The following is a 25,842-nucleotide window of genomic DNA, read 5'->3' as shown; positions in this document are numbered from 1 at the left end:
GGGTTTTGGCTTTTTTTTTTTAGAAGAACAGCCAAATTTAGGGATATTTTTTCACTGGGAAATTCATCTAATACATATATTTTAATTTTCAGGTCATCCTGTCCCGAACCTGGCTAATATGAATGGAAGTTTAAATTTAACCAGTTAAATATGGTTGGAAAAACCTTGGATTAGTAGTTAAGCATAAGATCAGAGAACCCTATTCTCCAACTTTGAGGAAAAGAATAAATTGTGATGTTTTACATTTGTTTTCAATTTACCTATTGGCAAAATATACTTCTTTTATAACTATATGCATATTGTTTTCATTTTCTCTTCTGTTTTTAAGGGAAATTTTATACTAGATATTTAAAAGTACTTAATATAAACATTTTTAGTAAAGTGTAATTGTTAATAGGAAGATCTGAGAGAAATAACAGTAGTTTGACTTTAAAGATGTATTGTTAGTATTGGCGTCGTTATTAAATTCTCTTTTACCTTCAGTGTTGAGATTTTCCAAATGGCTAGCCAACTCTTTCTATACTTAGATGTTCTATAAAGCAGTAACAGAAATCTGTTTAAAGATTTTGATGTTGCATTGTGACTTGCTTTATATTTTTAATGTGTTGCTTAGACTTTAATAAGCTTTATAAATAATCAAGGACACATTTTCTTAAAGCCACGATTTTTCACATAAAATTCTTCTTTTTAAATCTAGGTGACTGTGGCGATCATGTTGTCATCATGAACACAAGGCACATTGCGTTTTCTGGAAACAAATGGGAACAAAAAGTGTACTCTTCACATACTGGGTAAGAGGTGCCGCTGTTATGGAAGACAGGCAGTGGGAATGTATTACACCACTGATCTTACTTAAAAAAAATTTTTTTTTAATTCGGCATTTAAGAAAATACTAATTTTACTCATGCTACGTATATAATTTACTCAATCAAAAAAACACAAACCTGAACCAAATCTTAACTACAATTTATTTGTTTTTCCTGGAACCTTTCCACTAAACCTCTCTGATCAAGATTATTCTCATTTTCTAGCCAATCTTCTCACCTCTTTCTTTCTGCTTCCTGTAATTCATCTGCTGTTTCCAGAACCATCCTGAACATCTGAAAGTACTCGAGATGTTTTAGTGGTGAGCAATATCCTAAATTTGGAAGATACCTAAAATGTCCTCAACATACCTTTCAAGTTGCAGGTCTCTCTGCCTATGTTTGAATAATGTCATTCTCATAGCTCATAAGGCAGCCCATTTATTTCACCTTTGAAATGGCCTAAAGTTTAGTAAGGATTTTATGCTATTCAGTCATACTGTGTTTTTCTCTAGCTTTCACACTGGTCTTATTTTTTTCTCTTTGGGACAGTGTAAAATAACTATATCTCTCCCAGATAACATTCTTCAAGTAATTTTGAGACCGTGATCAACAGGTACCCACTGGTTTGTCTTCCCTGAGCTGTAAACATCTGGTTCCATCAAGTTCTTTATAGTGCTTCAATTCAGATATCCCCAATGTACCTTGGTCACTCTTTTCTAGATAGAATTATTTTTTGTTTCTCTGTTCTGTTGACTCTTTTTTTTTTTTAGTATCTTATTTTTTTAATCTTTATTGTTGAATATAGAATGTATTGGAGATGTTCCTCATTTTTCCCCCATTGACCCCCTCCTCCCCACTCCCGCCTCCCCCGCCCCCGCCCCCGCCTTTTCCCACACTATTGTCTGTGTCCATTGGTTATGCATATAAGTTCTTTGGTTTATTTCTTCCCACCCACTCCCAACCCCTTTCCCTTTGAAGTTTGTCAGACTAGCAATGAATTTGTACTTCTTAATCCCTTCACCTTTTCACCCATTCCCCCAACCCACCTCCCATCTGGCAGCCAACAAAATGTTCTCTGTACCTATGAGAATGTTTCTGTTCTACCTGTTCATTCTGTTTGTAGATTCCATTGTTGATAGATATGTATTCATTGCCATTTTGTTTCTTCATGTATTTTATCTTTTTCTTCAAAAAGACCCTTCATCATTTCATATAATAACGGTTTGGTGGTGATGAACTCCTTTAACTTTTTCTTGTCTGGGAAAGTCTTTATATGGCCATCGATTCTAAATGACAGCTTTGCAGGATAGAGTAATCTTGGTTGTAGATTCTTGCTTTTCATCACTCTGAATATTTCTTGCCACTCCCTTCTGGCCTGCAAAGTTTCTTTTGAGAAATCAGCTAACAGCCTTATGGGAACTCCCTTGTAGGTAACTAGCTGCCTTTCTCTTGCTGCTTTTAAGATTCTCTCTTTGTCTTGAACCTTTTGCATTTTGATGATGATGTGTCTTGGTGTGGGCCTCTTGGGGTTCATCTTGTTTGGGACTCTCTGTGCTTCCTGGACTTGTATGTCTGTTTCCTTCACCAAGTTAGGAAAGTTTTCTGCCATTATTGTTTCAAACAGGTTTTCGATTTCTTGTTCTCGCTCTTCTCCTTCTGGCACCCCCAAGATGCGAGTGTTGGCACGCTTGAAGTTGTCCCAGAGTCTCCTTACACTATCGTCATTGTTTTGGATTCCTTTTTCTTTTTGCTGTTCTGATTGGGCGTTTTTTGCTTCCTTATGTTCCAAATCGATGGTTTGCTTCTTGGATTTACGTACTCTACTATTGAAGCTGTGTAGATTATTCTTTATTTCAGTTCATGCCTCCTTCATTTCTGACTGTGCATCCATCATTTCTGACTGGTCCTTTATTATGTTCTTGAGGCCCTCACTAAGTTCATTGAGCATCCTTATAAGCAGTATTTTGAACTCAGCATCTGTTAGGTTGCTTATCTCCATTTCGCTTAGTTCTTTTCTTGGGGTTTTGTTCTGTTCTTTCATTTGGGGCCTGTTTCTTTGTCTCCTCATTTTGGCTGCCTCTCTGTGTTTGTTTCTGTGTATTACTTAACGAGAGGTATGGGGCTATCTGAGACCAGATGCTGTTTGTTTGAAAGAATTTAGGAAAAACCTGAAGCAGGATCCAAGACAGGCCAATCCTATGGTTAAGCAAGTGGCAATAGCTTGGGTGGGCCTGAAAGTTGGGTGGGACGGGGCCTCAGGGAGTCAGCAGGGCGGGGCTACCAGTGTGAGCCGGGTTGCTGGAGTCCCACATATGGCGGCTCTCTGCCGACCCAGGGAAGGGCTCACCAAAGGAACAAAGGCCTCTGACAGCACGTTTGTCCCCGAGAAGGCCCCCTCTCCAGCCCTCGCTCCAGTGCCAAACAGCTCAGTTCTTCCCTGTATGTCTCTGGCGCCCCTCGAGCTGCCTCCCCTCCGAGCTTAGAGGGAGAGAGTCCGATAAGTCCGTGCGCGGGCCCTTTAAGGAGCTGCCTGGGGCTCCAGCCGCTTCAGCCCCCCTGAGCCTCAGTTCCTGCTGGTTTTCCAGCCAGAAGTGATGGGGATTCTCTTCCTGGCACTGGGATCCTGAGCGGGGCGCCTGGTGTGGGACGGGGACCCCTCAGTCCTCAGGAAGGACCTTCCCGGCCGAGGTGTCCTGATTTTTATCCGCCACACTTGGGTGTGGGACCAGCCAGTCCTCCGCCGCCCCTCGGGCCTCCGCCCCTCCTACCAGTCTGGATGTGGCTGCTGCTTTAATTCCGTAGTCGTAGGACTTCCATTCAGGATGATTTCAGGATGATACAGAGAACATTTTGTTGGCTGCCAGATGGGAGGTGGGTTGGGGGAATGGGTGAAAAGGTGAAGGGATTAAGAAGTACAAATTCATTGCTAGTCTGACAAACTTCAAAGGGAAAGGGGTTGGGAGTGGGTGGGAAGAAATAAACCAAAGAACTTATATGCATAACCAATGGACACAGACAATAGTGTGGGAAAAGGCGGGGGGCTGAGGGGGCGGGAGTGGGGAGGAGGGGGTCAATGGGGGAAAAATGAGGAACATCTATAATACATTCTACATTCAACAATAAAGATTTAAAAAAAGAAAAGAAAAAGAAAAGCCAGATATCTCTGCAAATCATTGGCGTCCATTTACCACTGCTGCTTCATGATCCTTCATTTTTGCTAGCATATTGCTATTTCTCACCTCTCTGCCTTTGCATGTGTTGTTCTCCTTAACAGGAATGTTTCTCAAGAACTCTCCTAGTTGTCCATTAAAACCTGCCTCAGAGGTCACCTCTTCTGGCATGCCGTCCTCCACAGGGTCTATTGCTTCTTCTTCCTCTGTTTCTGTTGACTCTTGACTTACACTTTGTACATACTACTTTTATTATGCTCCCAATACTTTATTGCAATTATGTATTTAAAATTTAATTTTCTAGTTATAAAATTTTTAATGCATGCTAATAATAGAAAATACAAAGATGTTTAAAGAAGAAACTGAAAAATCATCCTTCATCCTTTGACTCAACATTTTAATATATATAATTTTATATCTTTATTTATTTAGGATTCTCAGAGAGCCCTTTTATAAGGGTGGTTTCCAGTCACTCAGTAGTAATGCACAATATGATTTACCCTACTTAATCACTGCTCTACTTTGAAATTAAAATTCTGACTTTTATAAAGAACTGGAAAATAAGCCAACTGAATGTTGTATTATTCAAGTTGTTTCCCTACTTAGAATTTTATAGTAGCTCTTCAAATTTTTCATTATAAAGTCCAAACTCCTGAAATATAATATAAATTATATTTATGCTTTAGAATTTGCCATGCCAGTGTTAAAAATAGATCATCTTTAGCATAGAAGGTGTAAAGTATTTTTTTTCCATGGAGAGAAAGAATACAGGAACAGAAGTCTAGACAGGTGTTTCTTTTTCTGAAGCTGAAATTCCATTTTGAAATAAATGAAAGAATTTCAGTTTGAAATTTATTTTTCTCAGCAAACTTTTAAATATGCTTTCTTAAAATTTATTCCTAAAAGGTGCTTCTTTCAATCACCTTAAAATGTTTTTTAATTCTCGTTGAAAAGATTACCTAAACCAGATTTAGGTAATCTTAAACTTTTCTTGCAGAGTTCACTGATTCTGCATTTTTTTCATTCCTTGGAAATCATGTAGGCTTTATTCATTCATTCAGTGTAATAAAACCTTACATCTGAATATTGTGTTTGTTTTAAATTTCTTAAGCACTTTCACAAACATTTTCTCAACTGACTCTCATAAAAACCTTGAGAGGTAGATGGGGCAGATACCATTTTTCTTTTCTTTTTTTTATCCTCACCCGAGGACACTTTTCCATTTTTTGTACGGATAGAGTGGGAGGGAGAAAGAGGAAGAGAGAGAGAGAGAAACATCGACGTGAAGGGACACATCGAGTGGCTGCCACCCGCACGACCAACCAGGGCCGGGGACAAACTGCAACTGAAGTATGTGCCCTTAGCGGGAACCGAACCCGGGTCTCTCCGGACCTCAGGCCGACGCTTTAACCGCTGAGCCAAACTGGCCAGGACCTATTTTTCTTATATAAAGAGGTAAAATGAGTTGCCTAGTGTTATACTTGTAGCCATTAGCAAATCTAGATTCCAGACCTTAATCTAGGGTATTCAAGTTACTAAGCTGCCTCCAGTATTATCCCAAATATACATATATACTTTAATCCCTAATTTATCCATTTTATATAAACTTTGATCTGAACACAATAATGAAATTTTTTTTTTTATCCTCACCCGAGGTTTTTTTTTTTTTTTTTTTTTTTTTTGCATTTATCTTCAGATAGAGCAGGAGGAAAAGAGGGAGGAAGAGACAAAAACACTGATGTCAGAGAGACACGTTGACTGGTTGGCACCCACACGACCCCGGCCAGGGCCAGGGACAAACTGCAACTAAGGTACATGCCCTTAATGGGAACCAAACCCAGGACTCTGGTCTGCGGGCTGATGCTCTAACAGCTGAGCCAAACCAGCCCAGGGCCACAATGAAATATTTTATTACTTAGGACCAACATATAACTCTTAGCTAATAAGACACGATCATGACCTGTTTAGAGTTTGAACTTAACTTCAGAACCAGATGGTCTACTGTTGTTTTTCCCAAACTTGACCACTCACTTAGACAGACATTTAGTCTAATTTGACAGGGAATGTGAAACATTTCGATCATTGCTTTTTCTTTCTTAATTCAAACGGTGATAAATCACCCCAGAATGAATAAATGAATGAATGGTGAATAACTTTGAATTTCAATAGAAATATAAGTAGTTATGCCAAGAAATTTTCTAAGATGTGGAACTTTTTGTGAAATAATGATAATTAACTACATAAGAGAATAGTATTTTAAATAGTATAGGCTACTACTTCATTTTTAAGATACTAATGAATGGCATAGTTTCCAGAAATAAGTATAATTTTATAATAAAAATAGTTTTTATATTATAAAAGAATATTCAGGAATACTGTTCTATAGCCTACCTCCAGTTTTAATGTCTTTGCTTCTTTTGAATAGTTACCCGGGTGGATTCAGACAAGTAACAGCTGCTCAGCTTCACCGGAAGGATCCAGTGGCGGTAAGTCTGTCGTATTTTTTCTTATTTTTCATCTGTGGAAAGACTGGTTCAGACACTGCTTTTTCACTCTTTTTCCTCTTCTAATGTAGCTACCATTCAAGGCTATAAATTCTTCCCTTTAACTGTACCACACAAGCTTTGATAAGTGTTATTGCATTATCATTCAATTTTATATATTTTTAAATTACTATTTAGTATGTTTTGCATTTAGTTAAAGAATTTTGATGCGTTTGAAAAAATTTCCTGACACCTGCATGATTACCTAAAATATGATATGTTTGCTAGAAATATCTTGAGACAGATGTATATATATCCATTACAACATATATACTGTGTTTTTTCAGTCTTATAGTCTTACTGACTTTTCTTGTTCGCTTGATTTATTGCTTGCCTGAAAGAGCTATATTAAAATTTCAATTGTGGATTTGTTAATTTTTTCTTGTAGTTCAGTCTGCTTTTGCTCTGTATGTTTTAAAGGTTTAGCATTAAATACATTTAAGTTTAGAATTATAATCTTCCTAAATAATTGATCAGGGTATGTACTCACCCTCTTTATCTCCAATAATGCATTTTAATTTGAGGTCTACTTTTTAAAATATTAGTATAGCTATATCAACCTTCTCTTGATAACATTAGCCTAACCTAACATTTTACAGTTTAAATTTTATTGAGCTAGATTTTAGTTTCTTTTTTTCTCCCCTTCTTTCTTACCTTTTGGATTGGTGGAGTTATTAGAAGTCTAAGATTAATCAATAGATTTACTTTCTTTCAAATCAAATCAAGGTCCTTAGAAGGTTTTTTTTTTAATCCTCACATGAGGTCATTTTTCAATCTTTGTTCAGATTGAATGGGAGGGAGAGAGAGAAAGAAACATCAATGTGAGAGGGACACATCAATTGGTTGCCTCCTGCATGACTCCAACCAGGGCCTGGGATGAACTGCAACCATGGGACGAGCCCTTGACTATAATTGAACCCGCGACTCATCAGTCCGCGGACCAATGCTTTAACCACTGAGCCACACCGACCAGGGCAGGTCCTTAGAAGGTTGTTAACACCCACTCTCCCTCACAATCAGTATGCTTTTCCTGTTCAAGATTTTTTTAAATTAAATTTATTGGAGTGGCATTGGTTAATAGATTCATATAGGTTTCAAGTATACATTTCTAGGATATAAGATCTGTATACTGCATTGTGTACCCACCACCCAAAGTCATGATTTTTAACAATCCTTCCAATTCGACATTTATCTTATTGTTTTATACAATTACTAGTTTTTTATTATTTATCTTTGCTTAAAATCCCTTCATGTAACTCAGCCTTCCTTCCCGGTTCAGTTTTCCTCTTGAAGTAGTACTTCTTATTGATGTTCCTATCTTAACATTCTCTTAATAGTGACTTCTCCTTTTTTGTCTGAAACTATCTTTATCTTGGTGTTTATGCTTGAAATACAGTTTTGCTTAATTACACAGTACTAGGACAACCATTTTTTTGTTTTAAATCCTCACCAGAGGACAGTTTTTGCATTTATCTTCAGATAGAGTGGGAGGGGAAGGGGAGAGAAACAGATGTGAGAGAGACACATCGACTGGTTGCCACCCGCATAACCCTAACCAGGGTGGGGACAAACTGCAACCGTGGTATGTGCCCCTAGTGGGAACCGAACCTGGGACTCTCTGGTCTGTGAGCCTACACTCTTACCACTGAGTCAAACCAGCCAGGGCTAGGATAACCATTTTTTTCTCTCCGCTTTCTCAAGCTATAATTTAAATAGATTTTAGTGTCTGTTTTGCTGTTGTTAAGTTGGATGTCTGCTGTTTCTTTGTATGTATGCTGTCTTTTCTTTCTGGATATTTTTAAGATATTTGCTTTGGCTTTGGCTTTGGCTTTTATGTTGCTTTTCAGATCTTGTTATTTATTTGTGTATCTGTGTATTTATGTATTTATTTATTTAGTCCTTGACTGAGGATATGTTTTTGTTTATTGATTTTTCTGTTGCCTCCTGTACTTGCCCTTGACCGGGAATTGAATCCACAACCTAGGTTTGTGCCCTGACTAGGGATCGAACCTGCCACCTTTTGGTGTATGGGACAACACTCCAACCAACTGAGCCACCTGGCCAGGGTTGTTATTTATTTTGTTTGAGGATTGTTGTTTTCAACTCCCTTTACTCTTTATCTGTTTTTCTCCTTTAGAAGTCTTACGATATGTGCACTAGAGTGTCTCACTTGATTGTGCATGATGTATTCGCTTTCTTTTGCATTTTATGTCTCCCTGTCTCTGCGGCTTTGTCAATAATTTCTTTAGATTATGTTCTTGTTCTCTATCCTTTCACCTATGTTTAATCTGATTAACCCTTTTATTGGGTACCTAGTTTCAATTATTTTTCTTAAAGTTTTTTTCAAGTTTGCCAGTCAGTTTTGATAGTCTTTCTGCTCCTTTGTCATATTTTGGTTCCCTCTTATTTTTCTTTAAGTATATTAAACATGATTCTTAGCATTTATATTTGATTGTAATATTTGTGGCCTTTTTGACTCTAATTAATTGTTTCTGCCCGGGATACTTGGTAAGCTCAGGTACCCTGAAACTTCATCTCTGGGAATTCTTTGAAACTTATTTTGAAAATGAATTTCTTCAAGAAAGATTTACCTAGCTTCTGGCAGGTGCATGGGGCTCTTTGAGGTATACTTTATACTTTTGGGTTTTCTAAGACCTCTTTAAGCTGTACTTTAGATTTCGATCCCCATAAAAGGGTGAACTGGGGGCCTCAAAGCCTTGTGAGTTCAGGCTTATAGTTAGCAGTTACCTACCAGGAAAGGCTTTTTTTTTAATTTTAATTTCCTCACTCTATCCTTGGATGTTGCCTTTCTATAGAAAATCTAGGTTTATGAGGGAGTCTTTGATCCTCCCTCCTGACCCCAAAATATTAGTCCTTTAAACCCAAGCCCTGCACCAAGACAATGCCCTCAGGGCGAATGCCAGTCTCAGGACTCTTTCTTGTAGTGTTTCTCCTCTTTCTGGCCCTGATTGATTCCATGCTTTAAGAAATATTTTTTAAACAATATAATTAACTTCACTAATGTGTATTTTATCATTTGAGTTATATACTGGGAGACATTTCTAAACCTAATATTAGCCCTCAGTGTTGCTAAAAGCCATATCTTGTTGCCCCTTAACAATTTCACTTTTCTTTCCTTAACTCTTTTTAAAATGCAGTCTTTGAACTCTACTTATAGACACATAGCATTTTCCCCATTAGAAACTATTTTAGCTTTTTACCTAAATGCATTTCTAAATGAGCAAAGTACTATACTGTGAAGACATTCTCTTATTTTCCTAAAATGGTCAACAAAATAAATATCTATTGTAGAATGCAACCATTTGTTTGGTGTAGTACTCCCTAAAATTTTGTGGGGCCTGGGGGGGCCATATTTTATTATAATAAGGCCTGGCATAACATTTAGAAGTTCTATGCTTTTCTGTTTATTTTTACTTTATCATTCATATCTGTTTTACAAAAACATACTCAGAGATTGCTTCTTAAGAGATATTTAATGTCTGTTTCATAACTCATTGTTGTTGGACTATTACAGGTCAAAAAAAGTATCCTATTTTGACTGTTAATATACATTACATTTAATGGTGTTAAAAACTTATTAAGGGCTGCTGATATTATATCCATTAACTGTTATAACAAATTACAGTTTTAATATTAAAATATTTTTTAAATAAAAGTGTATATTTTATTCAGGTGTGCTCACTGTACACTAGGAGGCAGTATAGTCTAACTTTTATGTTAAGAATTTGGAATTGAGTAATTTTTTTATAAACAAAGAATGAATGTATTACTATATCTTTGCTAGAGACTTGGAAACTATTTCAGAGTTAAATCCATTTGAATTATCTCATTAAAATATCTTAATTTTTTAAAAAGTCTTAATTTTGACTTCTGTGTTTTGAAAAAGAATGGCATGTGAAGGAAGGGGGCAGTTATTTCACTTCCACTACGTGTTTGTCTGAAGCAGTGCGTTTCTGCTGCAGGTGTTTGCAGATCGGCACCTGGCGTATGCGGCTTGTAAGAATGTGTTTTATAAGGCAGTCTTCTGATTATTTCTACAGTCTTGGAATATTATTTGTAAAATACATAATGCATTTTAATAGTTATTAGGTTATTAAATTTTTTGTAATATTTTAAAACCATGTAGATTATTAATTCTAAACTCAAAGAAATATATTGATTCAGCCCTTTCCTTCTGTTCTTTATCCCTGTGTCATATGTTTTAGTTTCTTTAAGAGCTTTTGTGTCCTTACATTTTTTTTCTAATGTTTTATTTTCCCTATGTTTCTCCCCTCCACCCCATAGTTAGTTGATAAAGGTATTTTGTGTGAATTAAATGGCACATGCCCTGGGTTACCTGTTATCTGAGGAAGGTCTTCAGTATTTATTAACCTCACCTTGTAGCTTTCTCGCTTTCTGCATTCCTTAAAGCGTGTGCTTGTCTGTACAGCTGGGGTTACTTGCTTGCACATGCATGTTGTGTCATTTATTTTGGAGGTATATATGTTTATATATTTGTTGTTTTCTCTCTCCTATCAGCTTGTAACTTTTTCACATTTTCTAGCTTTTCTTAATTTGACTGTTAAGTTTGCTTTTTTTTTTATTTTTTATCTTCACCCGAGGACATTTTTCATATTTTGTTTAGATAGAGTGGGAAGGATAGAGAAAGAGAGAAACATTGATGTGAAAGGGACACATCAGGTGGTTGCTACCCATACAACCCAACCAGGGCCAGGGACAAACTGCAACCGAGGTACACGCCCTTAGCAGGAACCAAACCCAGGTCTCTCTGGACCACAGGCCGACGCTCTAACCGCTGAGCCAAACCGGCCAGGGCTGCATTTTTTAATAAAGCAGATTTTTAAAATACCAACTTGTTCATTCAAGTACAACTAAATTGTTTAATAACTTGGAAACCAAATGCCATGTAATCCTACTAATAGTATAAAATTGCTAAAAGGATGATATTCAGAGGATATAATGACTTACCCAGAAAAGTTGCTGAATAGTCCTAACATTGCCAGTTTCTACATAAGACTTTTTAAACCATTAAACATTGTAAAGGCTAACTTCTAGATCAGTGCTGTCTAATAGAAATCCCTGCCCTGATGGCATGTCCTGTGTCTGCAGTCAGACACGGTCTCCGCTAGCTACACGTGGCACCTGACCACGTAGAAAGTGGCTGTGTGACAGAGGAACTGAATTTTCTATGGCTTTTCATTTTAACAATATCAATCTATATTTAAGTAAAGTCTCCAGAGCATAAAGTATTAACAGCACTAACGTAGAAAATAGATGGAGAATATATATGAGATATTACTAGATTTTATGTGTAGAAAGGTTTTGATGAGAAAATAAATGGAATAGGAAATCCTTTTGTAGTGAAATCCTGTTCTAACATTGTTTTAAGGCATTTAGCTTTTACGCATGTAAAATTATATTCTTGAAGTGTGAGTGCAGATGGTAAAAATCTATATAATACTCCATGCATCTCTCTCAGTAGCTTTGTGAAGAGCTTACCATGCATTTGTATACACTGTGTGCTAGGAGGCCCCCAGGGATTATGGAGCACAGGGTGACAATACGTGGCTTTCTCTTGACAAAACATACATGAAATCACATTAAAACCAACAATGAGGATAACTTGAAAAGGGGAGAAGTAAATCATGGAAAGGTTAGTTTGCCATGTTGGTAATGGGTTGGGTAGAGAAAAGGGACTTTTGTCTTCTTGGTAAGTTATGGAGAGAAACACGTGATAGGTGTGACAGCATGTACTGTGTCTGTTCTGGGAGTTAGACCGCCTGGTTTGTATTCGAGCATGGAACTTACTAGATACATGAAACCGGGGGGTGCTGTAATCCTCCTCGGAGATGAGACTCAGCATCATGAACAAGGTACCAATGCAGTGAATACACTGACCGCTGTACATGCAGCAAGTTCAGCGAATGCTAACTGTTAGCGTGTTGTACACCTGTGACCTTGGGAGTCAGTCTCCTAACCGTAAGGTCAGGCTTAGTTTTTGAGTGGGAAACCTCCTGCTCTCCCACTTGGAAGAAACAGGAGTAAGACCTCCCTAGGTTCTGCTGTGTTCACTACATGGTAAGTTAATTGAGGCGCAGGTATTTTTAAAAGCTCAGAGCAGCGGTTCTCAACCTGTGGGCCGCGACCCCTTTGGGGGTCGAATGACCCTTTCACAGGGGTCACCTAAGACATAACAGTGGCAAAATTACAGTTATGAAGTAGCAGCGAAAATAATTTTATGGTTGGGGGTCACCACGACATGAGGAGCTGTATTAAAGGGTCGCGGCATCAGGAAGGCTGAGAACCACTGGCTTAAGAGAATTTCTTCGTAGTCTAGCCAACACTGGCACGTACGTAGGTTATTTCTAATCTCTTCCTTTTGTCCTTTTTCTAAATAAAAGATAGATAGTCTAGGAATGTATGAAATAACAATGGTTCCTCTTCTTTGGCTGCCACAATCTGCTTGGGTCTCACTGTGTTTCTTTCGTGTTCCTGTTGAGTCGTAGCCCATTTGTTTTCATCACTATCTCTAATTATGTCACAAGTCATATTTTTAAATTTTATTGAGTCCTACATATATGTTTTCCAGATTGTGAAACTAGCTATTTATGGCATGCTACCAAAAAACCTTCACAGGAGGACTATGATGCAGCGGTTACATCTTTTCCCAGATGAGGTAAGCCAGTGGGCATGGTAACGATGCTCTTCCTCGATGTTCAGTTCAACACTTTCTCTTCTTTTAAAACAATTGCCATACTTATTTTCAGTAACTTCATGTCAACCTCTGAAATATTTTCTGTGTTTTACAGTAAGCTCACTATAATAACAGTTGTTCTTATTTTAAATCATAAAGTAAACTATCATTGGACTAAAGATTAAAAGTCCATAATTTCTGGTTTTCATTTTAATAACTGCTTTTTTTGAATAAGGATCTGTGATCAGAGCTCCTGTTGAGGGTACTCATTCATGATGTCATCAACTATAAAAAACTACATTTAGTTTACATTGTATTTGACAGTCGTACAAATTCTATGAATCAAGGATTAATAACTTAGGTTTGGTTGCTGATTAGGTCCCATGATTTAACGTTAGGATACGTGTCCCTATTTAAAAGTATTCATTTAAAAAGTACTTTAAAAAAGTATAAACATTTTTACTTATTGCTTTCCTATTGTATTAAGTATTTAGCTTTTCTCTTTAGTACCATATAATGTAACACTAGAGGTTTTATAATAAAATAGTTGATTCCCGGCTCTGGAATTGGACTGTCTGGATTAGAATCCATGCCCTACCATTTACTGACTTTATGGCAATGGACTAGTTACTTACTACCTTTGTTTTCTCATCTCTAAAGTGGGTATAATAATAGTACCTCCTTCTTATGATTGTTTAAGGGGTAAATGAGATAACGTGTAGAGCACTTAGAGCAGGAAGTGCTACTAACACAGTAAGTGCTACTGCTACCGTGACCATGGTTGTGATTACTGTCCTTGTAGTTCCTACTAGAGGAATAATGTAGAAATGCATTCCAAGATATCAAGTTATATCAACTATTCAAGCCACTGTGTGCTCTATTGTGAGCATAAACAACATGAGCAAATTATTCATGCCTTTATCAAAATGGTTAATGCATTACCTTTGCTTGGTATAAATGAGTTAAATAATTTTCCACTACTCACTTTACCTGGAGGTTTAAGCACAGGCGCAGTGTCATCATCCAAGTATGAATGACCTTTGTGAAATCATAGAATTTAATAACTCCTGTTTCTGATTATATTGTCACATTTTTAAATAAATGATAATTTCTAAAAGACACAAATAATCATATTTATTCCAATTTTAAGGTAGTCAGGTTTGAGTGGAGATGGTTTTTTTTTTTTTTTTTTTTTTTATCCTCACCCGAGGACATTTTTCCATTTTTTGTACAGATGGAGTGGGAGGGAGAGAGAGGGAGAGAGAGAGAGAGAGAGAGAGAAACATCGACGTGAAGGGACACATCGAGTGGCTGCCACCCGCACGACCAACCAGAGCTGGGGACAAACCGCAACCGAGGTACATGCCCTTAGCGGGAACCGAACCCGGGTCTCTCAGGACCACAGGCCGACGCTTTAACCACTGAGCCAAACTGGCCAGGGCGAGTGGAGATGGTTTTAAGTACTCATGGTAGTTTAGTTGAATAGTAAATGACTTAAATAATTTCAGACTATAAAATAAATGAGCCCATTTTCCCAAGAATGGATTGTTAAATATTCATAAGCAAGGCCACTGGGTCACAGGCGCTCATGCATCACTGGCGGGCGGAGCACAGAACGTGCAGCCCGGGGAATCCGGAGCTGGTGGCAGCTCACAGAACACACATGTGAGGAGCTTCCTGCTTGGTCAGCAGTCTCACTTACAGCCATTCAGTCTGGAATATACCGAGTTACTGTTTTTACATTACTTATTGTAGTAAAATAATGGAAATACATAAATGCTTATTCACAGAAAATTGGATAAACTGTGGTATTTATTCAATTGAGTACCATACAGTTGTAAAAACAGAATGACAAATATTAGTGTGACTTGGTAAGGAATGTTTTTCCAGGATATATTGTTAAGTGAAAAAAAGCAGGGTGAAAAAGAATGTAGATAGCATACCACCTTTTGTATGCATATAGTCACACATATGTGTACACGCATTTATACTATACCTGCTTCTTTTGTGTACAGAAATGCAGGAAGGATAAATGAGAAAGTGAAGTTGGTAACTTCATGATGCATGGGCACGAAGATGAAAGGAATAGGGAAGAGGATGACATTTTTTTCTTTTTGGAGAATACCTTTTAGATTATTTTTTTACTTTAACTTTTTTTGTTTGTTTGTTTGTTTGTTTTGTTTTGTTTTGTTTGTTTTTTATCCTCGCCCGAGGACATTTTTCCATTTTTTGTTCAGGTAGAGTGGGAGGGAGAGAGAGGAACAGAGAGAGAGAGAAACATCGACGTGAAAGGGACATATCGAGTGGCTGCCACTCGCACGACTGACCAGGGCCGGGGACAAACTGCAACCGAGGTACGTGCCCTTAGCGGGAACCAAACCCGGGTCTCTCTGGACCGCAGGCCGACGCTCTAACCGCTGAGCCAAACCGGCCAGGGCTACTTTAACTTTTTAAAGATTTTATATATTCATAAAATAAAATGACAGCATGACAGAAGTTAGCACAACAGTGCCCAGATCTTGTTTTCTGAATGTTGTTCCCTGTTGAAATGAACCTGATTCCTTAGAGAAATGGTTGGTTGTGGGTCTGACACTGAAAACAAAGTTATTACAGGTGTACTCATGCAGACAGTAAAACAGTAAGTAATAGGAGGTACAGACAGCAGTGCTCAAACACCAACAGAAATGTCAGAAGAACACCGGAGGCAGCTTGAATTGGTGCCCACTGACCACATACGGGACTGTGTTAGCCTTAAAATGAATAGTAATAATAATGGCTATGTTGAATAGAAAACAAAAATCTATGAGCCCACAATCATAATCTAAAAATTAATTTTTAATTTGTTATCATTTATCTTCTCCTTTCTAGAAAGGGAAAGCCCTTCTCTAAAGAATGTCTTCTTAAAAATGTAGGAATAATACTGAATTAAAAAAGCATATTCTACAGTCATCAGGTAAAAGATTATTGTAGAACAGGATATTATTTACAGCTTCAAAACATTATGCCACAGAGTACTTTCTCTTTAAAAGGGAAATATATTTTTACATTAAAGATATCTGGCAGACAGACACCCACCATGACCAAGAGGTCAGCTGTACCATCAGTGTGGGACAAACTGACATCATGTTTTTTTCTGGAGTGTGGATTGAAGGTTGTAGCACTGGAAGCAGTAGCCCCAGTAGTACATGCATTTGTCAGATGAAAAATCATGAGGCCCTGGTCGGTTTGGCTCAGCATGGAGCATCAACCTGCAGACCAGAGAGTCCCAGGTTTGGTTTCCGCTAGGGGCACGTACCAAAAAAAGAAAAATCATGAGAATGAGCCAAGGCAATGCCTTTTTGCAGTTGAAAGGAGAGACATAAACTATATATATATTTTAATAGAACTTAGTGACTTAATATTGTTCAGCATTGAAGACATCTAATTTATCATGAGAAATATGTTTGTGAAGATTAAAATATGAAGTGTATTCACTGTAGGAAGATTTCTTAGACCATCGATCTAGTATACTTTTCAGGGATTTTTCCAAACTTTTTTTTTCTTCTCATTTTATCAATATTGCTTTTGTTTATTATTTTTTAATACTTAGTAAGTATTGCTAATTTATTACTAAGGAATATAGTTTAAGAAAATTATGCCTAAATTTTTGTTTAATCCAGGATATACCAGAAGATATTCTTAAGAATTTAGTGGAAGAGCTTCCCCAACCAAGAAAAGTACCCAAACGTCTAGATGAATACACACAAGAAGAAAAAGAGGCTTTCCCCAGAGTGTGGTCTCCGTAAGTCTTTCTCGTTCCTGTCTTTGTTTTTAGCTTTTTGTCTTTTGTCTTTTAAGCTGAGTTTAGTATCCCCTCTTTCCTTAAATGGTAAGGTTCTTGTGGTGGAGAGAGTGAGCTCTTTGTACTTCCTGGGATACTCTTTGCAGCTTCTACCTGCAAGTACACTCTAGATGTAGACAGTTGAACCAAAAGTCTAAGTCTGAAGACCTTGCTAAGTAAGTGCAAGGGTGTGCATAGGTACCTTTCATCGTCAGATATTTTGTTTGGAGTGACATCACTTGGATTTCTTGTAGTCTCTGGGAATGATAAATGAATTGTCATTACTGAAAACAAAGCGATTTTCCATTTTCCAGATTGCTTCACTAAGCCGAGACTATTATTTAATAAAAAGTCATTAATTCTGTATATTTATAGTCTTGATCCAAATTGAAAAACAAAGCCCTCTTTCCTCTCTTACAGTTCCCTCTACCTAAGGCCTGGAAAGCTGCTGAGATGTGACGCGCTCGCTCTCATGTTTCCAGCTTTGCCTGGCCGACCACCTCCATGACCTGGCTCCCCCCTCTCTTCAGCTTGCATCCTTCCCGCTCTGCTGCACGGCTGGAGCAATAGCAGACTGTTGAAGTTCGGCAGTCTATGCAGTTTACCTCTTCCTTGCCCTTGTTCTGCTTTTACTTCTGCATAAAATAAGGCCTCGCCTTATCGTCTGGGATAACTCTTACTCATTCTGTAGACCTTAATTCAGATGTTATCTCCTCTAAGAAGCCTTCCCTGAATACCAGAACCAGCTAAGTGCCGTGGCACCTGCTGCATAACTCTGGCATTACCACATTTAGCTCTTCCAAGAGAAGGGCTGCATCTTGTTCATCATTGCGTTCCCACTATACACACCGGTAGTTCATGTTACAGAGCCTCAGATGCTTACAGAATGTATGCAGTCAAGAGCCCAGCCGGTGTGGCTCAGTGGATTGAGCAGCATCCCATGGACTGAGAGGTCCTGGTTCGATTCCCGGTCAGGGCACATGCCCGGGTTGCAGGCTTGATCTCCAGTAGGGGACGTGCGGGAGGCAGCCAATCAATGTATCTCTCTCACATTGATGTTTCTATCACTCTCTCCCTTCCTCTCTCTCTAAAAAATTCAATTAAAAACTTTTTTTTTCTTTGAGAGAGAGAGAATGTATATACTCAAGAGAACCACACATCCTCATTTCTTGACCTACACAAGACAGCTAATCTTCAAATAGATTCTTCCCTCTATGCTCTGAAAATCCTATCCCTTTATTGGCTCTTGGCCAAATAGGTTCATGAAAATCTAAGCCTTCCCAGGATTGGCTATGTCCAGGAGTCTAATCATTGACCCTCATTATTGCCTGTGTATATAGCTTCAGACTCTTTCCTCACAGGAGAAGTATTTAGGGTGTTTTGTCGAAATCTTTTTGACCTTGCTAACTTGTGTCAAGGTTCTCCTTTACTAAATCTGCAAATGAAGAGCAAAATAATCTGTCAGTGATGCTTTACTGAGCACTGCCAGTGGCCCAGTGCTGTGCTAGTGGTTTACATGCGGCGCATCTAGCTCTCTCTGCAGGTCTGTAAGATAAATATGTTATCTCTACTTTTAAGAGTAAGCCATGGGTGAGCTGGTTTGTAGTACAGCCTGGATTTGAGCCTAACTGTGTCTGAATGCAGAGCTTGTGTTCTTTTCACAGAAGCAAACTGCTTCATTAACTTATTTGTTTAGCCAACCAATACATATTGGCTACCTCTTCTGTGCAAGACGTTGTAATAGGCACTAGGCACACAATGGAAAAATTATATAAAGAAATGATTTAATTTTGTTTCATTTATTTAATTCTAGCTCTTAACTAGGTTAGGTCATGGTCCCGACCACTCTGCTGGAGCGCCTCTTGTTGCCTCTTGTAGTATCTTACATGAATGTTTGTTCTATTCTGCTTTAATAAGTTATATCCTAAAAACGTATTTTAAGTAGTCCATGAAGTTTTGGAGTTTACCATGTTATACAGAGTTCTATAAAGCTAAATGTATCATACCTGAGTGTCTCATAGAAACATCATCATAACTGAAATTATATACCAAACCAAGAGGGGTATGGTACTTTCCTTTTTTTGTTGGAAATACCAAAGGTGCTATTGAAATCAAATATATGACCAAACACGTATTATGCACTTAGAGTTATATATTATGAATATTCAAAGTATATTCTAAATCAGTTACACTAGGCAGTATAGTAATATAATAACCATTCACAACAAATTATATTTGTTACCAAAGTCAGAATATTACTCAAAATGCTCATTTTACTAAGTGATTCCTGTTCATTTGAAACTGATTAGAAAGGTGACCAAGTACCTTTATTATATTAATGGAATTAGGGCTTATCTATAATTATTTTTAAATAGACTTTTAGAAAAACTTAGAACCTTTGATGCATTTTTTAGTTACTTCTCTGAGAATGGATTTTCTTGCCCTTTCTTTTCATTCCAGATGACCCTGTGGCAAGAATGTGTATTCGATACCAGGCTTTCCTTTAGCTAAAGTAGCCACAACATACAGGGCGGGCAAAGTAGGGCGACAGTTGTGCGTGCGCAAAACACAGAGTTTATTCTTGTGTTGTTACTTATTAATTGCATTATTTTCCATGTGAGCAACTGGAAACCTACTTTTGCCCCACCCTATATATTAACTGTGTTCCCAAAATAATAAGGTGTGTATACACTTACGAAATTTGAGGATATATCATGAGGTGTGCTAGTTATTAAACATAAATCATTTAACATATTATTCTGCACATTAGCACTAACGTCAAGTCTTGTTAGTTTTTATTACCGTGGAATGCATGTAATGAGGAAAAATATGCATTTTTGGATTAACCAAAAATGTGTTCTCTTTCCACAGTAATGAAGAAGCTCTGTATCAGAGCTGTCTAAGGTAGCAGCTCTTGGCCACATGTGGCTGTTGAGTACTTACACTGAGCTGGTATGACAGAGGAACTGAATATTTATTATATATCATTTTAACTAATTTACATTTTGGTAGCCTCATGTGGCTAGTGACTACCTTAACGGCCTATGCCATTTTCATTGTTTGCAATTTCATAAAGTTTTAGTATGAAATACTATTTGCATTAGAATTAGAGTTAAAATTTTTGAGGTACTATGCAATGCAGTCCATCAAAAAGGGGATTTCTTATTACTGATACACTTGCTTTCATAAAAGTTTTCTCCTTTTGGAGAAAGAACTTGCTTAAAATATGCTTTATGCTTTTATTCCACTCAAAATAGCTAAGCCAAGAATATAATTTTTCTTTCGAATGTAGTAACTGGAATTTATCCAAGAAAGATCTGTTGGTGAGTCTGTGGAGACTTGACTCAAACAGATGTACCTGGATTGCACCATAAATAAATGGACACAAAAACAGCTCACTTTGGTTTTTGTTTCCCTAGCAATAAAACCTGAAATATATTTCTAATATAAAAATGTACACTTGTAATTAGAATTCTCATTAGCTGTTGGTTAATATAAGTTTTTCTATTAGAGACAAAAAGCTTTTGAGTAACAATAACAATCTTCAGAGTAAGCTTAGAACCCAGTTGGTGACTGACAAAATTATTTTAATCTTAATTAAAAGCTACCATTGTTGGCATTTCATTTAAATTATTTAAAAATACTTACAAAAGTTGTATTCTCTCAGGCCAAGCTTCAGCATACATGAGATTTTCTTATGATAGTTGTTTAGTCATTTTCAAAACAATGGTAGACAAGGAGAAAATTATTTTTTATGAGAAAACTATATTGTTTTTAACTAAAAGTCATTTTCTCATATGAGAAGTGTTGCTTCTTAAATTAATGGATACATTTGGTGTATTATAGTACTGTCTACATCTCATGGATACATTGTGTTATCCTATGTCATGAAGTTATATTCAGTTTCTTGATGGAGCAAAGCAGATGTGTGTTTGCCCTGTGTACGTGGTGATTGGAGGATATACACTTAGAACTTACTTCTCAAAGAAGAAACAATAGCACTGTCGTGTCTTCACAGTTCAGTTGTCTGAGATTATAGCTTTCAAACAGTTAACTTATTTTATTACTATCAATTATTTCCATAATCATTGCAGTTTTGCCAACACATTACAAAATCACAATAATCATGGAAATTGTAATGCTGGCACTGGAATGGAAATTTTTCATTATGTAAGTTAAAAATAAAACTTGGACCATTTTAAACCCTTGTTTTCATTTTTTTTTTAATTCTATAGAACTTTTCTTAGGAAAAACTAGGTTTGTGGAAATTTTCACATAATGCTTCACATTATCCACAGTGATAAAACCAAGAAAGAAATGGACTTTTATTTCTCACCCATTAAATGCTTTATTTTAAGCAAAACCCTTATCTTTGTAAAGAAATGAAATATAGAAAGTTTCAGCATCAATGAATGCTTGAAAACAGATGTTTATCATGAGAACCCTGTTCCTAGTGTTTAATACTGCTTACAGAGTGTGTCATTAGAAGTGTGCTCGCAGGGGAGCGAGCATGGTGAGGATGGAAGGAAGGGAGGAGGCGTGAGGGGAGCCACCATCGGCCTGGAGTTCTTTCCTGAAAGTGGGAGTAGGGTTAGGGAGCTCAATAGCTAATCCAGGCAGCTCTGTGCAGAGAAAGGGTTCCAGCTGCCGGAGCGTTAGCCCTGGGCAGGGGACTTGGTGAGCAGCCTGTCTGGTCTGTAGCTCTAGGGGACGGGAAGGATGGAAGCCTGGTGCATGCCCTCTGATACAGCTTAATCCTCAAATGAACAGATGTCCAGTTTCAGTTAAATGTATACCCAGAGGGAAAAAAACGATTTTTACCTATTCCTTTATAAAATGTGCTTCAGATCAGAGACTTCATTACAGACAATGGAGAAGGATTTTTACCCTTTCAAAACCCATGAGGAGCTAGGGTCTAGACATCTTCAAGATTTTCCATAATTTCATGCTAGTCTAGTCGTGTAGCATTTTCCTACAAGATTTAACTTAATTCGCTGCTCTTGAGAGTCCGAAGTTATTCGCTGGGCTTGGGGAGCAAAGTTACCTTCCAACTTTCCCTTTCATTTAACCAGCTCAGCGTCGGCTCAAACCGTGTAGCTCAGCATTTCCAGTGCTGCATTCTGCTCAGATTTGCATTCTAAATTGTTCTTGTAGATGTGAACAGATTGGAACTAGTTGTTAAAATAAAAAGCCATCTCTACTAGATCCAAATCATTTACAGTCTTAGCCAACAGAATTTAGGACTTTAATAATTGGATGTAACAATTCCTGTAAGTTTTAATTGAAGACAAAATAATATGATTTCAACAACTTTTTTAACAACCTTATGAGTTTAGTTTTTTGTTTGTTTGTTTGTTTAAAGCAGTTGTTGAACTTTTCTCATCAGGTGGTACAGGGCCAGGAGCAGTGGGTATGAGGGCAGCGTTACTCTGCCTCATTGTTACTTGGACACCTTTAGTGCAAGGACTCGGTGATGTCACCAGATTTCCTGAATGATTGACTCTCCATACAGTGGAAATGACTAAAAGCTCAATCAAACAGAACTTTTACTGTTTTTAAGATTACTCCGCTGTCCAAATTTTATTCTAGTCTGAAATATTTCATTGGACTAAGCATTATACTGAGAAATATTATTTAGGAATGAAAAGATATAAGACCTCAGGGAGAATAAAATATTTTTGAGATTTATTACACTTACGTTATCCCCAGTTTCATGAATTTGCAACTGAAATTTGGATGCTCTTTTCCTTTAGAAAATAAATTATTTTAATGGGGCAAATACTGTTAAGTGCCTGTAATTAAACTGTATCATGAACCATGTGTTTTAAAGCTTTATGTTTCATTTTATTCACAAACCAAATGGACGTTCCCCTATTTCACAGTGAAAACTAAAATCTCCCAAACGATTTTTCCTGAAGTCAAGATACGTTTTTGTTTTTATAGAAATGTCCCATTTTCAAGATAAAGTAAATATGTTGATCTCTGCCATTTTTATGTTCTAATTTGAGCTTCTGTGTTTTTGATATATACTTGTTTCTTTTCCTTCCTTCCTTCCTTCCTTCCTTCCTTCCTTCCTTCCTTCCTTCCTTCCTTCCTTTCCTTCCTTCCTTCCTTTCTCCTTCCTTCCTTCCTTCCTTCCTTCCTTCCTTCCTTCCTTCCTTCCTTTCCTTCCTTTCCTTCCTTTCCTTCCTTTCCTTCCTTTCCTTCCTTTCCTTCCTTTCCTTCCTTTCCTTCCTTTCCTTTCTTTCCTTTTCATTTGCTGTTGTTAATCCTCCCTTGAGGATATTTTTTCTATGGATCTGTAGAGAGTGGAGGGATACTAGTTTCATTTCTGGAGGTGCAGTCTTTTGCTCGTTTCCTTTAAGGAGTGGCAGCAGCGGTTTGCGTGGGAACGTCTGCGGTAAAGGGTTGCTATAGAGACCAGCCGGCTGTGCAGCGCGGTGCGACTCTAGCTGTTTCTGAGCTATCACAAGCAGCACAGAAAGTTTCCGTAGCTCAGAGAGGTCTTTTTGTAAGTTCTGTTTTCTTAAAAAATGCTATTATTTGTTTAAAGCTATATTGTTTCTAGACAGTTTTCTGCTGGTGACTGGATTGAGTACAAAATGAATTATTGCTGCAGAACACTTAGTAGCTGTGAAATAGCACATTTAGAAAATGAATTCGAGAAAGTCTTCATTCTTTGAAGATTCATCAATATCCCAAGTATTCCCTGAGCACAAATATGAAAGCTTAAAACTTTTAGCCTTTACTTTAAATGTCAAAGTGTGTGTGTGTGTGTGTGTGTGTGTGTGCCCCTCTGGTGGAAAATGCACCTTCTGGCTAACTCCTGCCCGAGCAGCCCAGGCGTGTCCCTAGCCCTCACCCCCGGGCGCCCCTGAGGCCTCCTCTCTGCCTCCAGCAGGGCCCAGAGGCCGGGAGCCGTCGCCCCATGCGCCCAGGGCTGCCCCGCGGACGCGGAACACACACTGCGAGAGGGGGAGCCTCGTGGCCGAAATGCGGCTCTTCATCGAAAACCTCCAGGACGATTAGAGATGCTTTTCCTCTGCTCCAGGGCATTAGTGGAGAACACAAATGTTAAAAAAGTTAAAAAGTGAAGCTCTACTTCACTTTCAGAAAACTACATGCTACTTTCAAAATAGGTAAAGAGCAAAGAATGGCGTTTGCATTTTGATCAGTTTATGCTCAAATTATAATCGTTTAAAACAAAAAGAACTTGGAGATGTGACCTTGGAATGGTTTGCCGGTAGTCACAGAGCAGGCCTCGGGAGAGGGGGACATGCCCGAGATCCGGACACAGACAGGAGCGTGTGACCTGCGGTGAAGAGGCCGCTGTGGGAAGGCGGTGGTGCCCGGGCACTGAAGAACCAGGTGACGGCAGAGGCCTGGGCCCAGCGAAACTGACCTTGAGCCGGAGGCCGAGCTCATGAGAACGGGACTGCCACTTCAGTTTGGAGGGATGTCCACACACAAGAATGTTGAGGTGTCCGTGAGTACTAGAAGTAAAGTTAAAGGTTAAAAAAGGAAAAACATCAAAGGAAGTACTTAGATGCGATTTTGAGAGAATCTTGGAGACAGGAATACGAAGATGACATTTTGGCTTCAGATGGTGGTCCCTCTTCAAGGTGAACAGTATGTGAACACCAGAACATGTCAACTTCAATCCAAGAAAGACATTGAGGCTGAAAACCTTTCTGTTGAAAATACATTATCCCCAAAGCTAGAAATCAGAGAACTGGGAGAAGAACTGGAGAGAACACGGTGAGAACAACTTGTGGCAAAGCTGGCGAGAAAAACGTTCAGATCAAACACTATGTTCTAGCCTTGGAACATTCCTGACACCAAGGAGGAATGGGAACAACATTATAGCCCGCTTTGTTGGTATTTAGAATAATTTCAGCATTTAGGCTTCGACTTTTGATGCCTCACAAAGCTGTGATATAAGTACGTGTGGGTCTAAAACAGATGTTGACGAGAAAGATGAAAAAGGCAGGAAAGTAGACGTACTTCCTTTTCCCTCTTCATCAGTTGGTAGCGAAAGCTCTGGTTCCAATGATCAAGAGCATCATGAAGTACTTGGACGAATTAGTAATATAAGTGAATTCAGGGAAAGTAGGAGAGAGCCAGTGCGATTTATCTGTAAGTTCTGATGGACATCAGTGGCCAAGGGAAGTTAATAGCAGAAGAGAATGCTCTGCTTCCAGCCATAGGGAACCATTGATGGCAGAACCAAGGAAAGCAACATGTTAGGGCACAGGGACACAAACCAGCCAGCTCAGGAGTCACAGGAGCTCTCGGAAGGAAACAGAAAGGCCACGTCCCACAGTGCTGTTGGAGATGAGCGAAGATCCACCTGAACACAAGCCAAGCAAACTCAAGAGGAGCCAAGAACTGGACACGAATGAAAACCCAGATTCAGACTGATGGCGGTAGTTCCCTGCTAGGGTTCAAGCATGGCTCTGGAAAAGTAACTGCATAAAGGCTGTTACTCTTAAATCTCAACCACTGAGCTGTCAAAGCTCTCTGATATTCAGATAACTAATAATGAGTTTGTAATTTATAGCATTTGAGATGTTGCAGTTAAAACGCTAACCTCTCTCGGTAGTAAGAATTAGAGCGATATCACCATACATTTGATATATTCACATGTATGAACTTAGTTGCACTTCATAGTGATTCAGCGTTGTTGTTCTGATATATAAATAAAGGAACTACAGCTTACAGGTTTTGATTCAGTCAGTCACATCATTCCTGGAGATTCTGAGCATGGTTCTCTCTTCACCTAGTGTCT

At 38.2% G+C, this 25,842-nt stretch overlaps 1 protein-coding gene and 1 pseudogene across 2 annotated transcripts in view; both read left to right on the top strand.

The window, feature by feature from the left end:
- The window catches only part of MRPL13 (mitochondrial ribosomal protein L13), a 39,767-nt gene that overhangs the window by 8,590 nt on the left and 5,335 nt on the right, over positions 1-25,842 (top strand). For both annotated transcript variants that reach the window (XM_036264010.1, XM_036264011.1), the window contains exons 3-6: positions 698-791; positions 6,402-6,462; positions 13,130-13,216; positions 16,894-17,015. In XM_036264010.1, the coding sequence (XP_036119903.1) occupies positions 698-791; positions 6,402-6,462; positions 13,130-13,216; positions 16,894-17,015 (364 nt within the window). The remainder of the gene's footprint in view (positions 1-697; positions 792-6,401; positions 6,463-13,129; positions 13,217-16,893; positions 17,016-25,842) is intronic.
- LOC118631840 lies at positions 24,478-25,530 on the top strand (annotated as a pseudogene).

This window comes from Molossus molossus, unplaced genomic scaffold, assembly GCF_014108415.1.
Source record: "Molossus molossus isolate mMolMol1 unplaced genomic scaffold, mMolMol1.p scaffold_m16_p_16, whole genome shotgun sequence".
NCBI classification, from domain to species: domain Eukaryota; kingdom Metazoa; phylum Chordata; class Mammalia; order Chiroptera; family Molossidae; genus Molossus; species Molossus molossus.
This window is presented reverse-complemented; position numbering and strand designations above follow the sequence as displayed.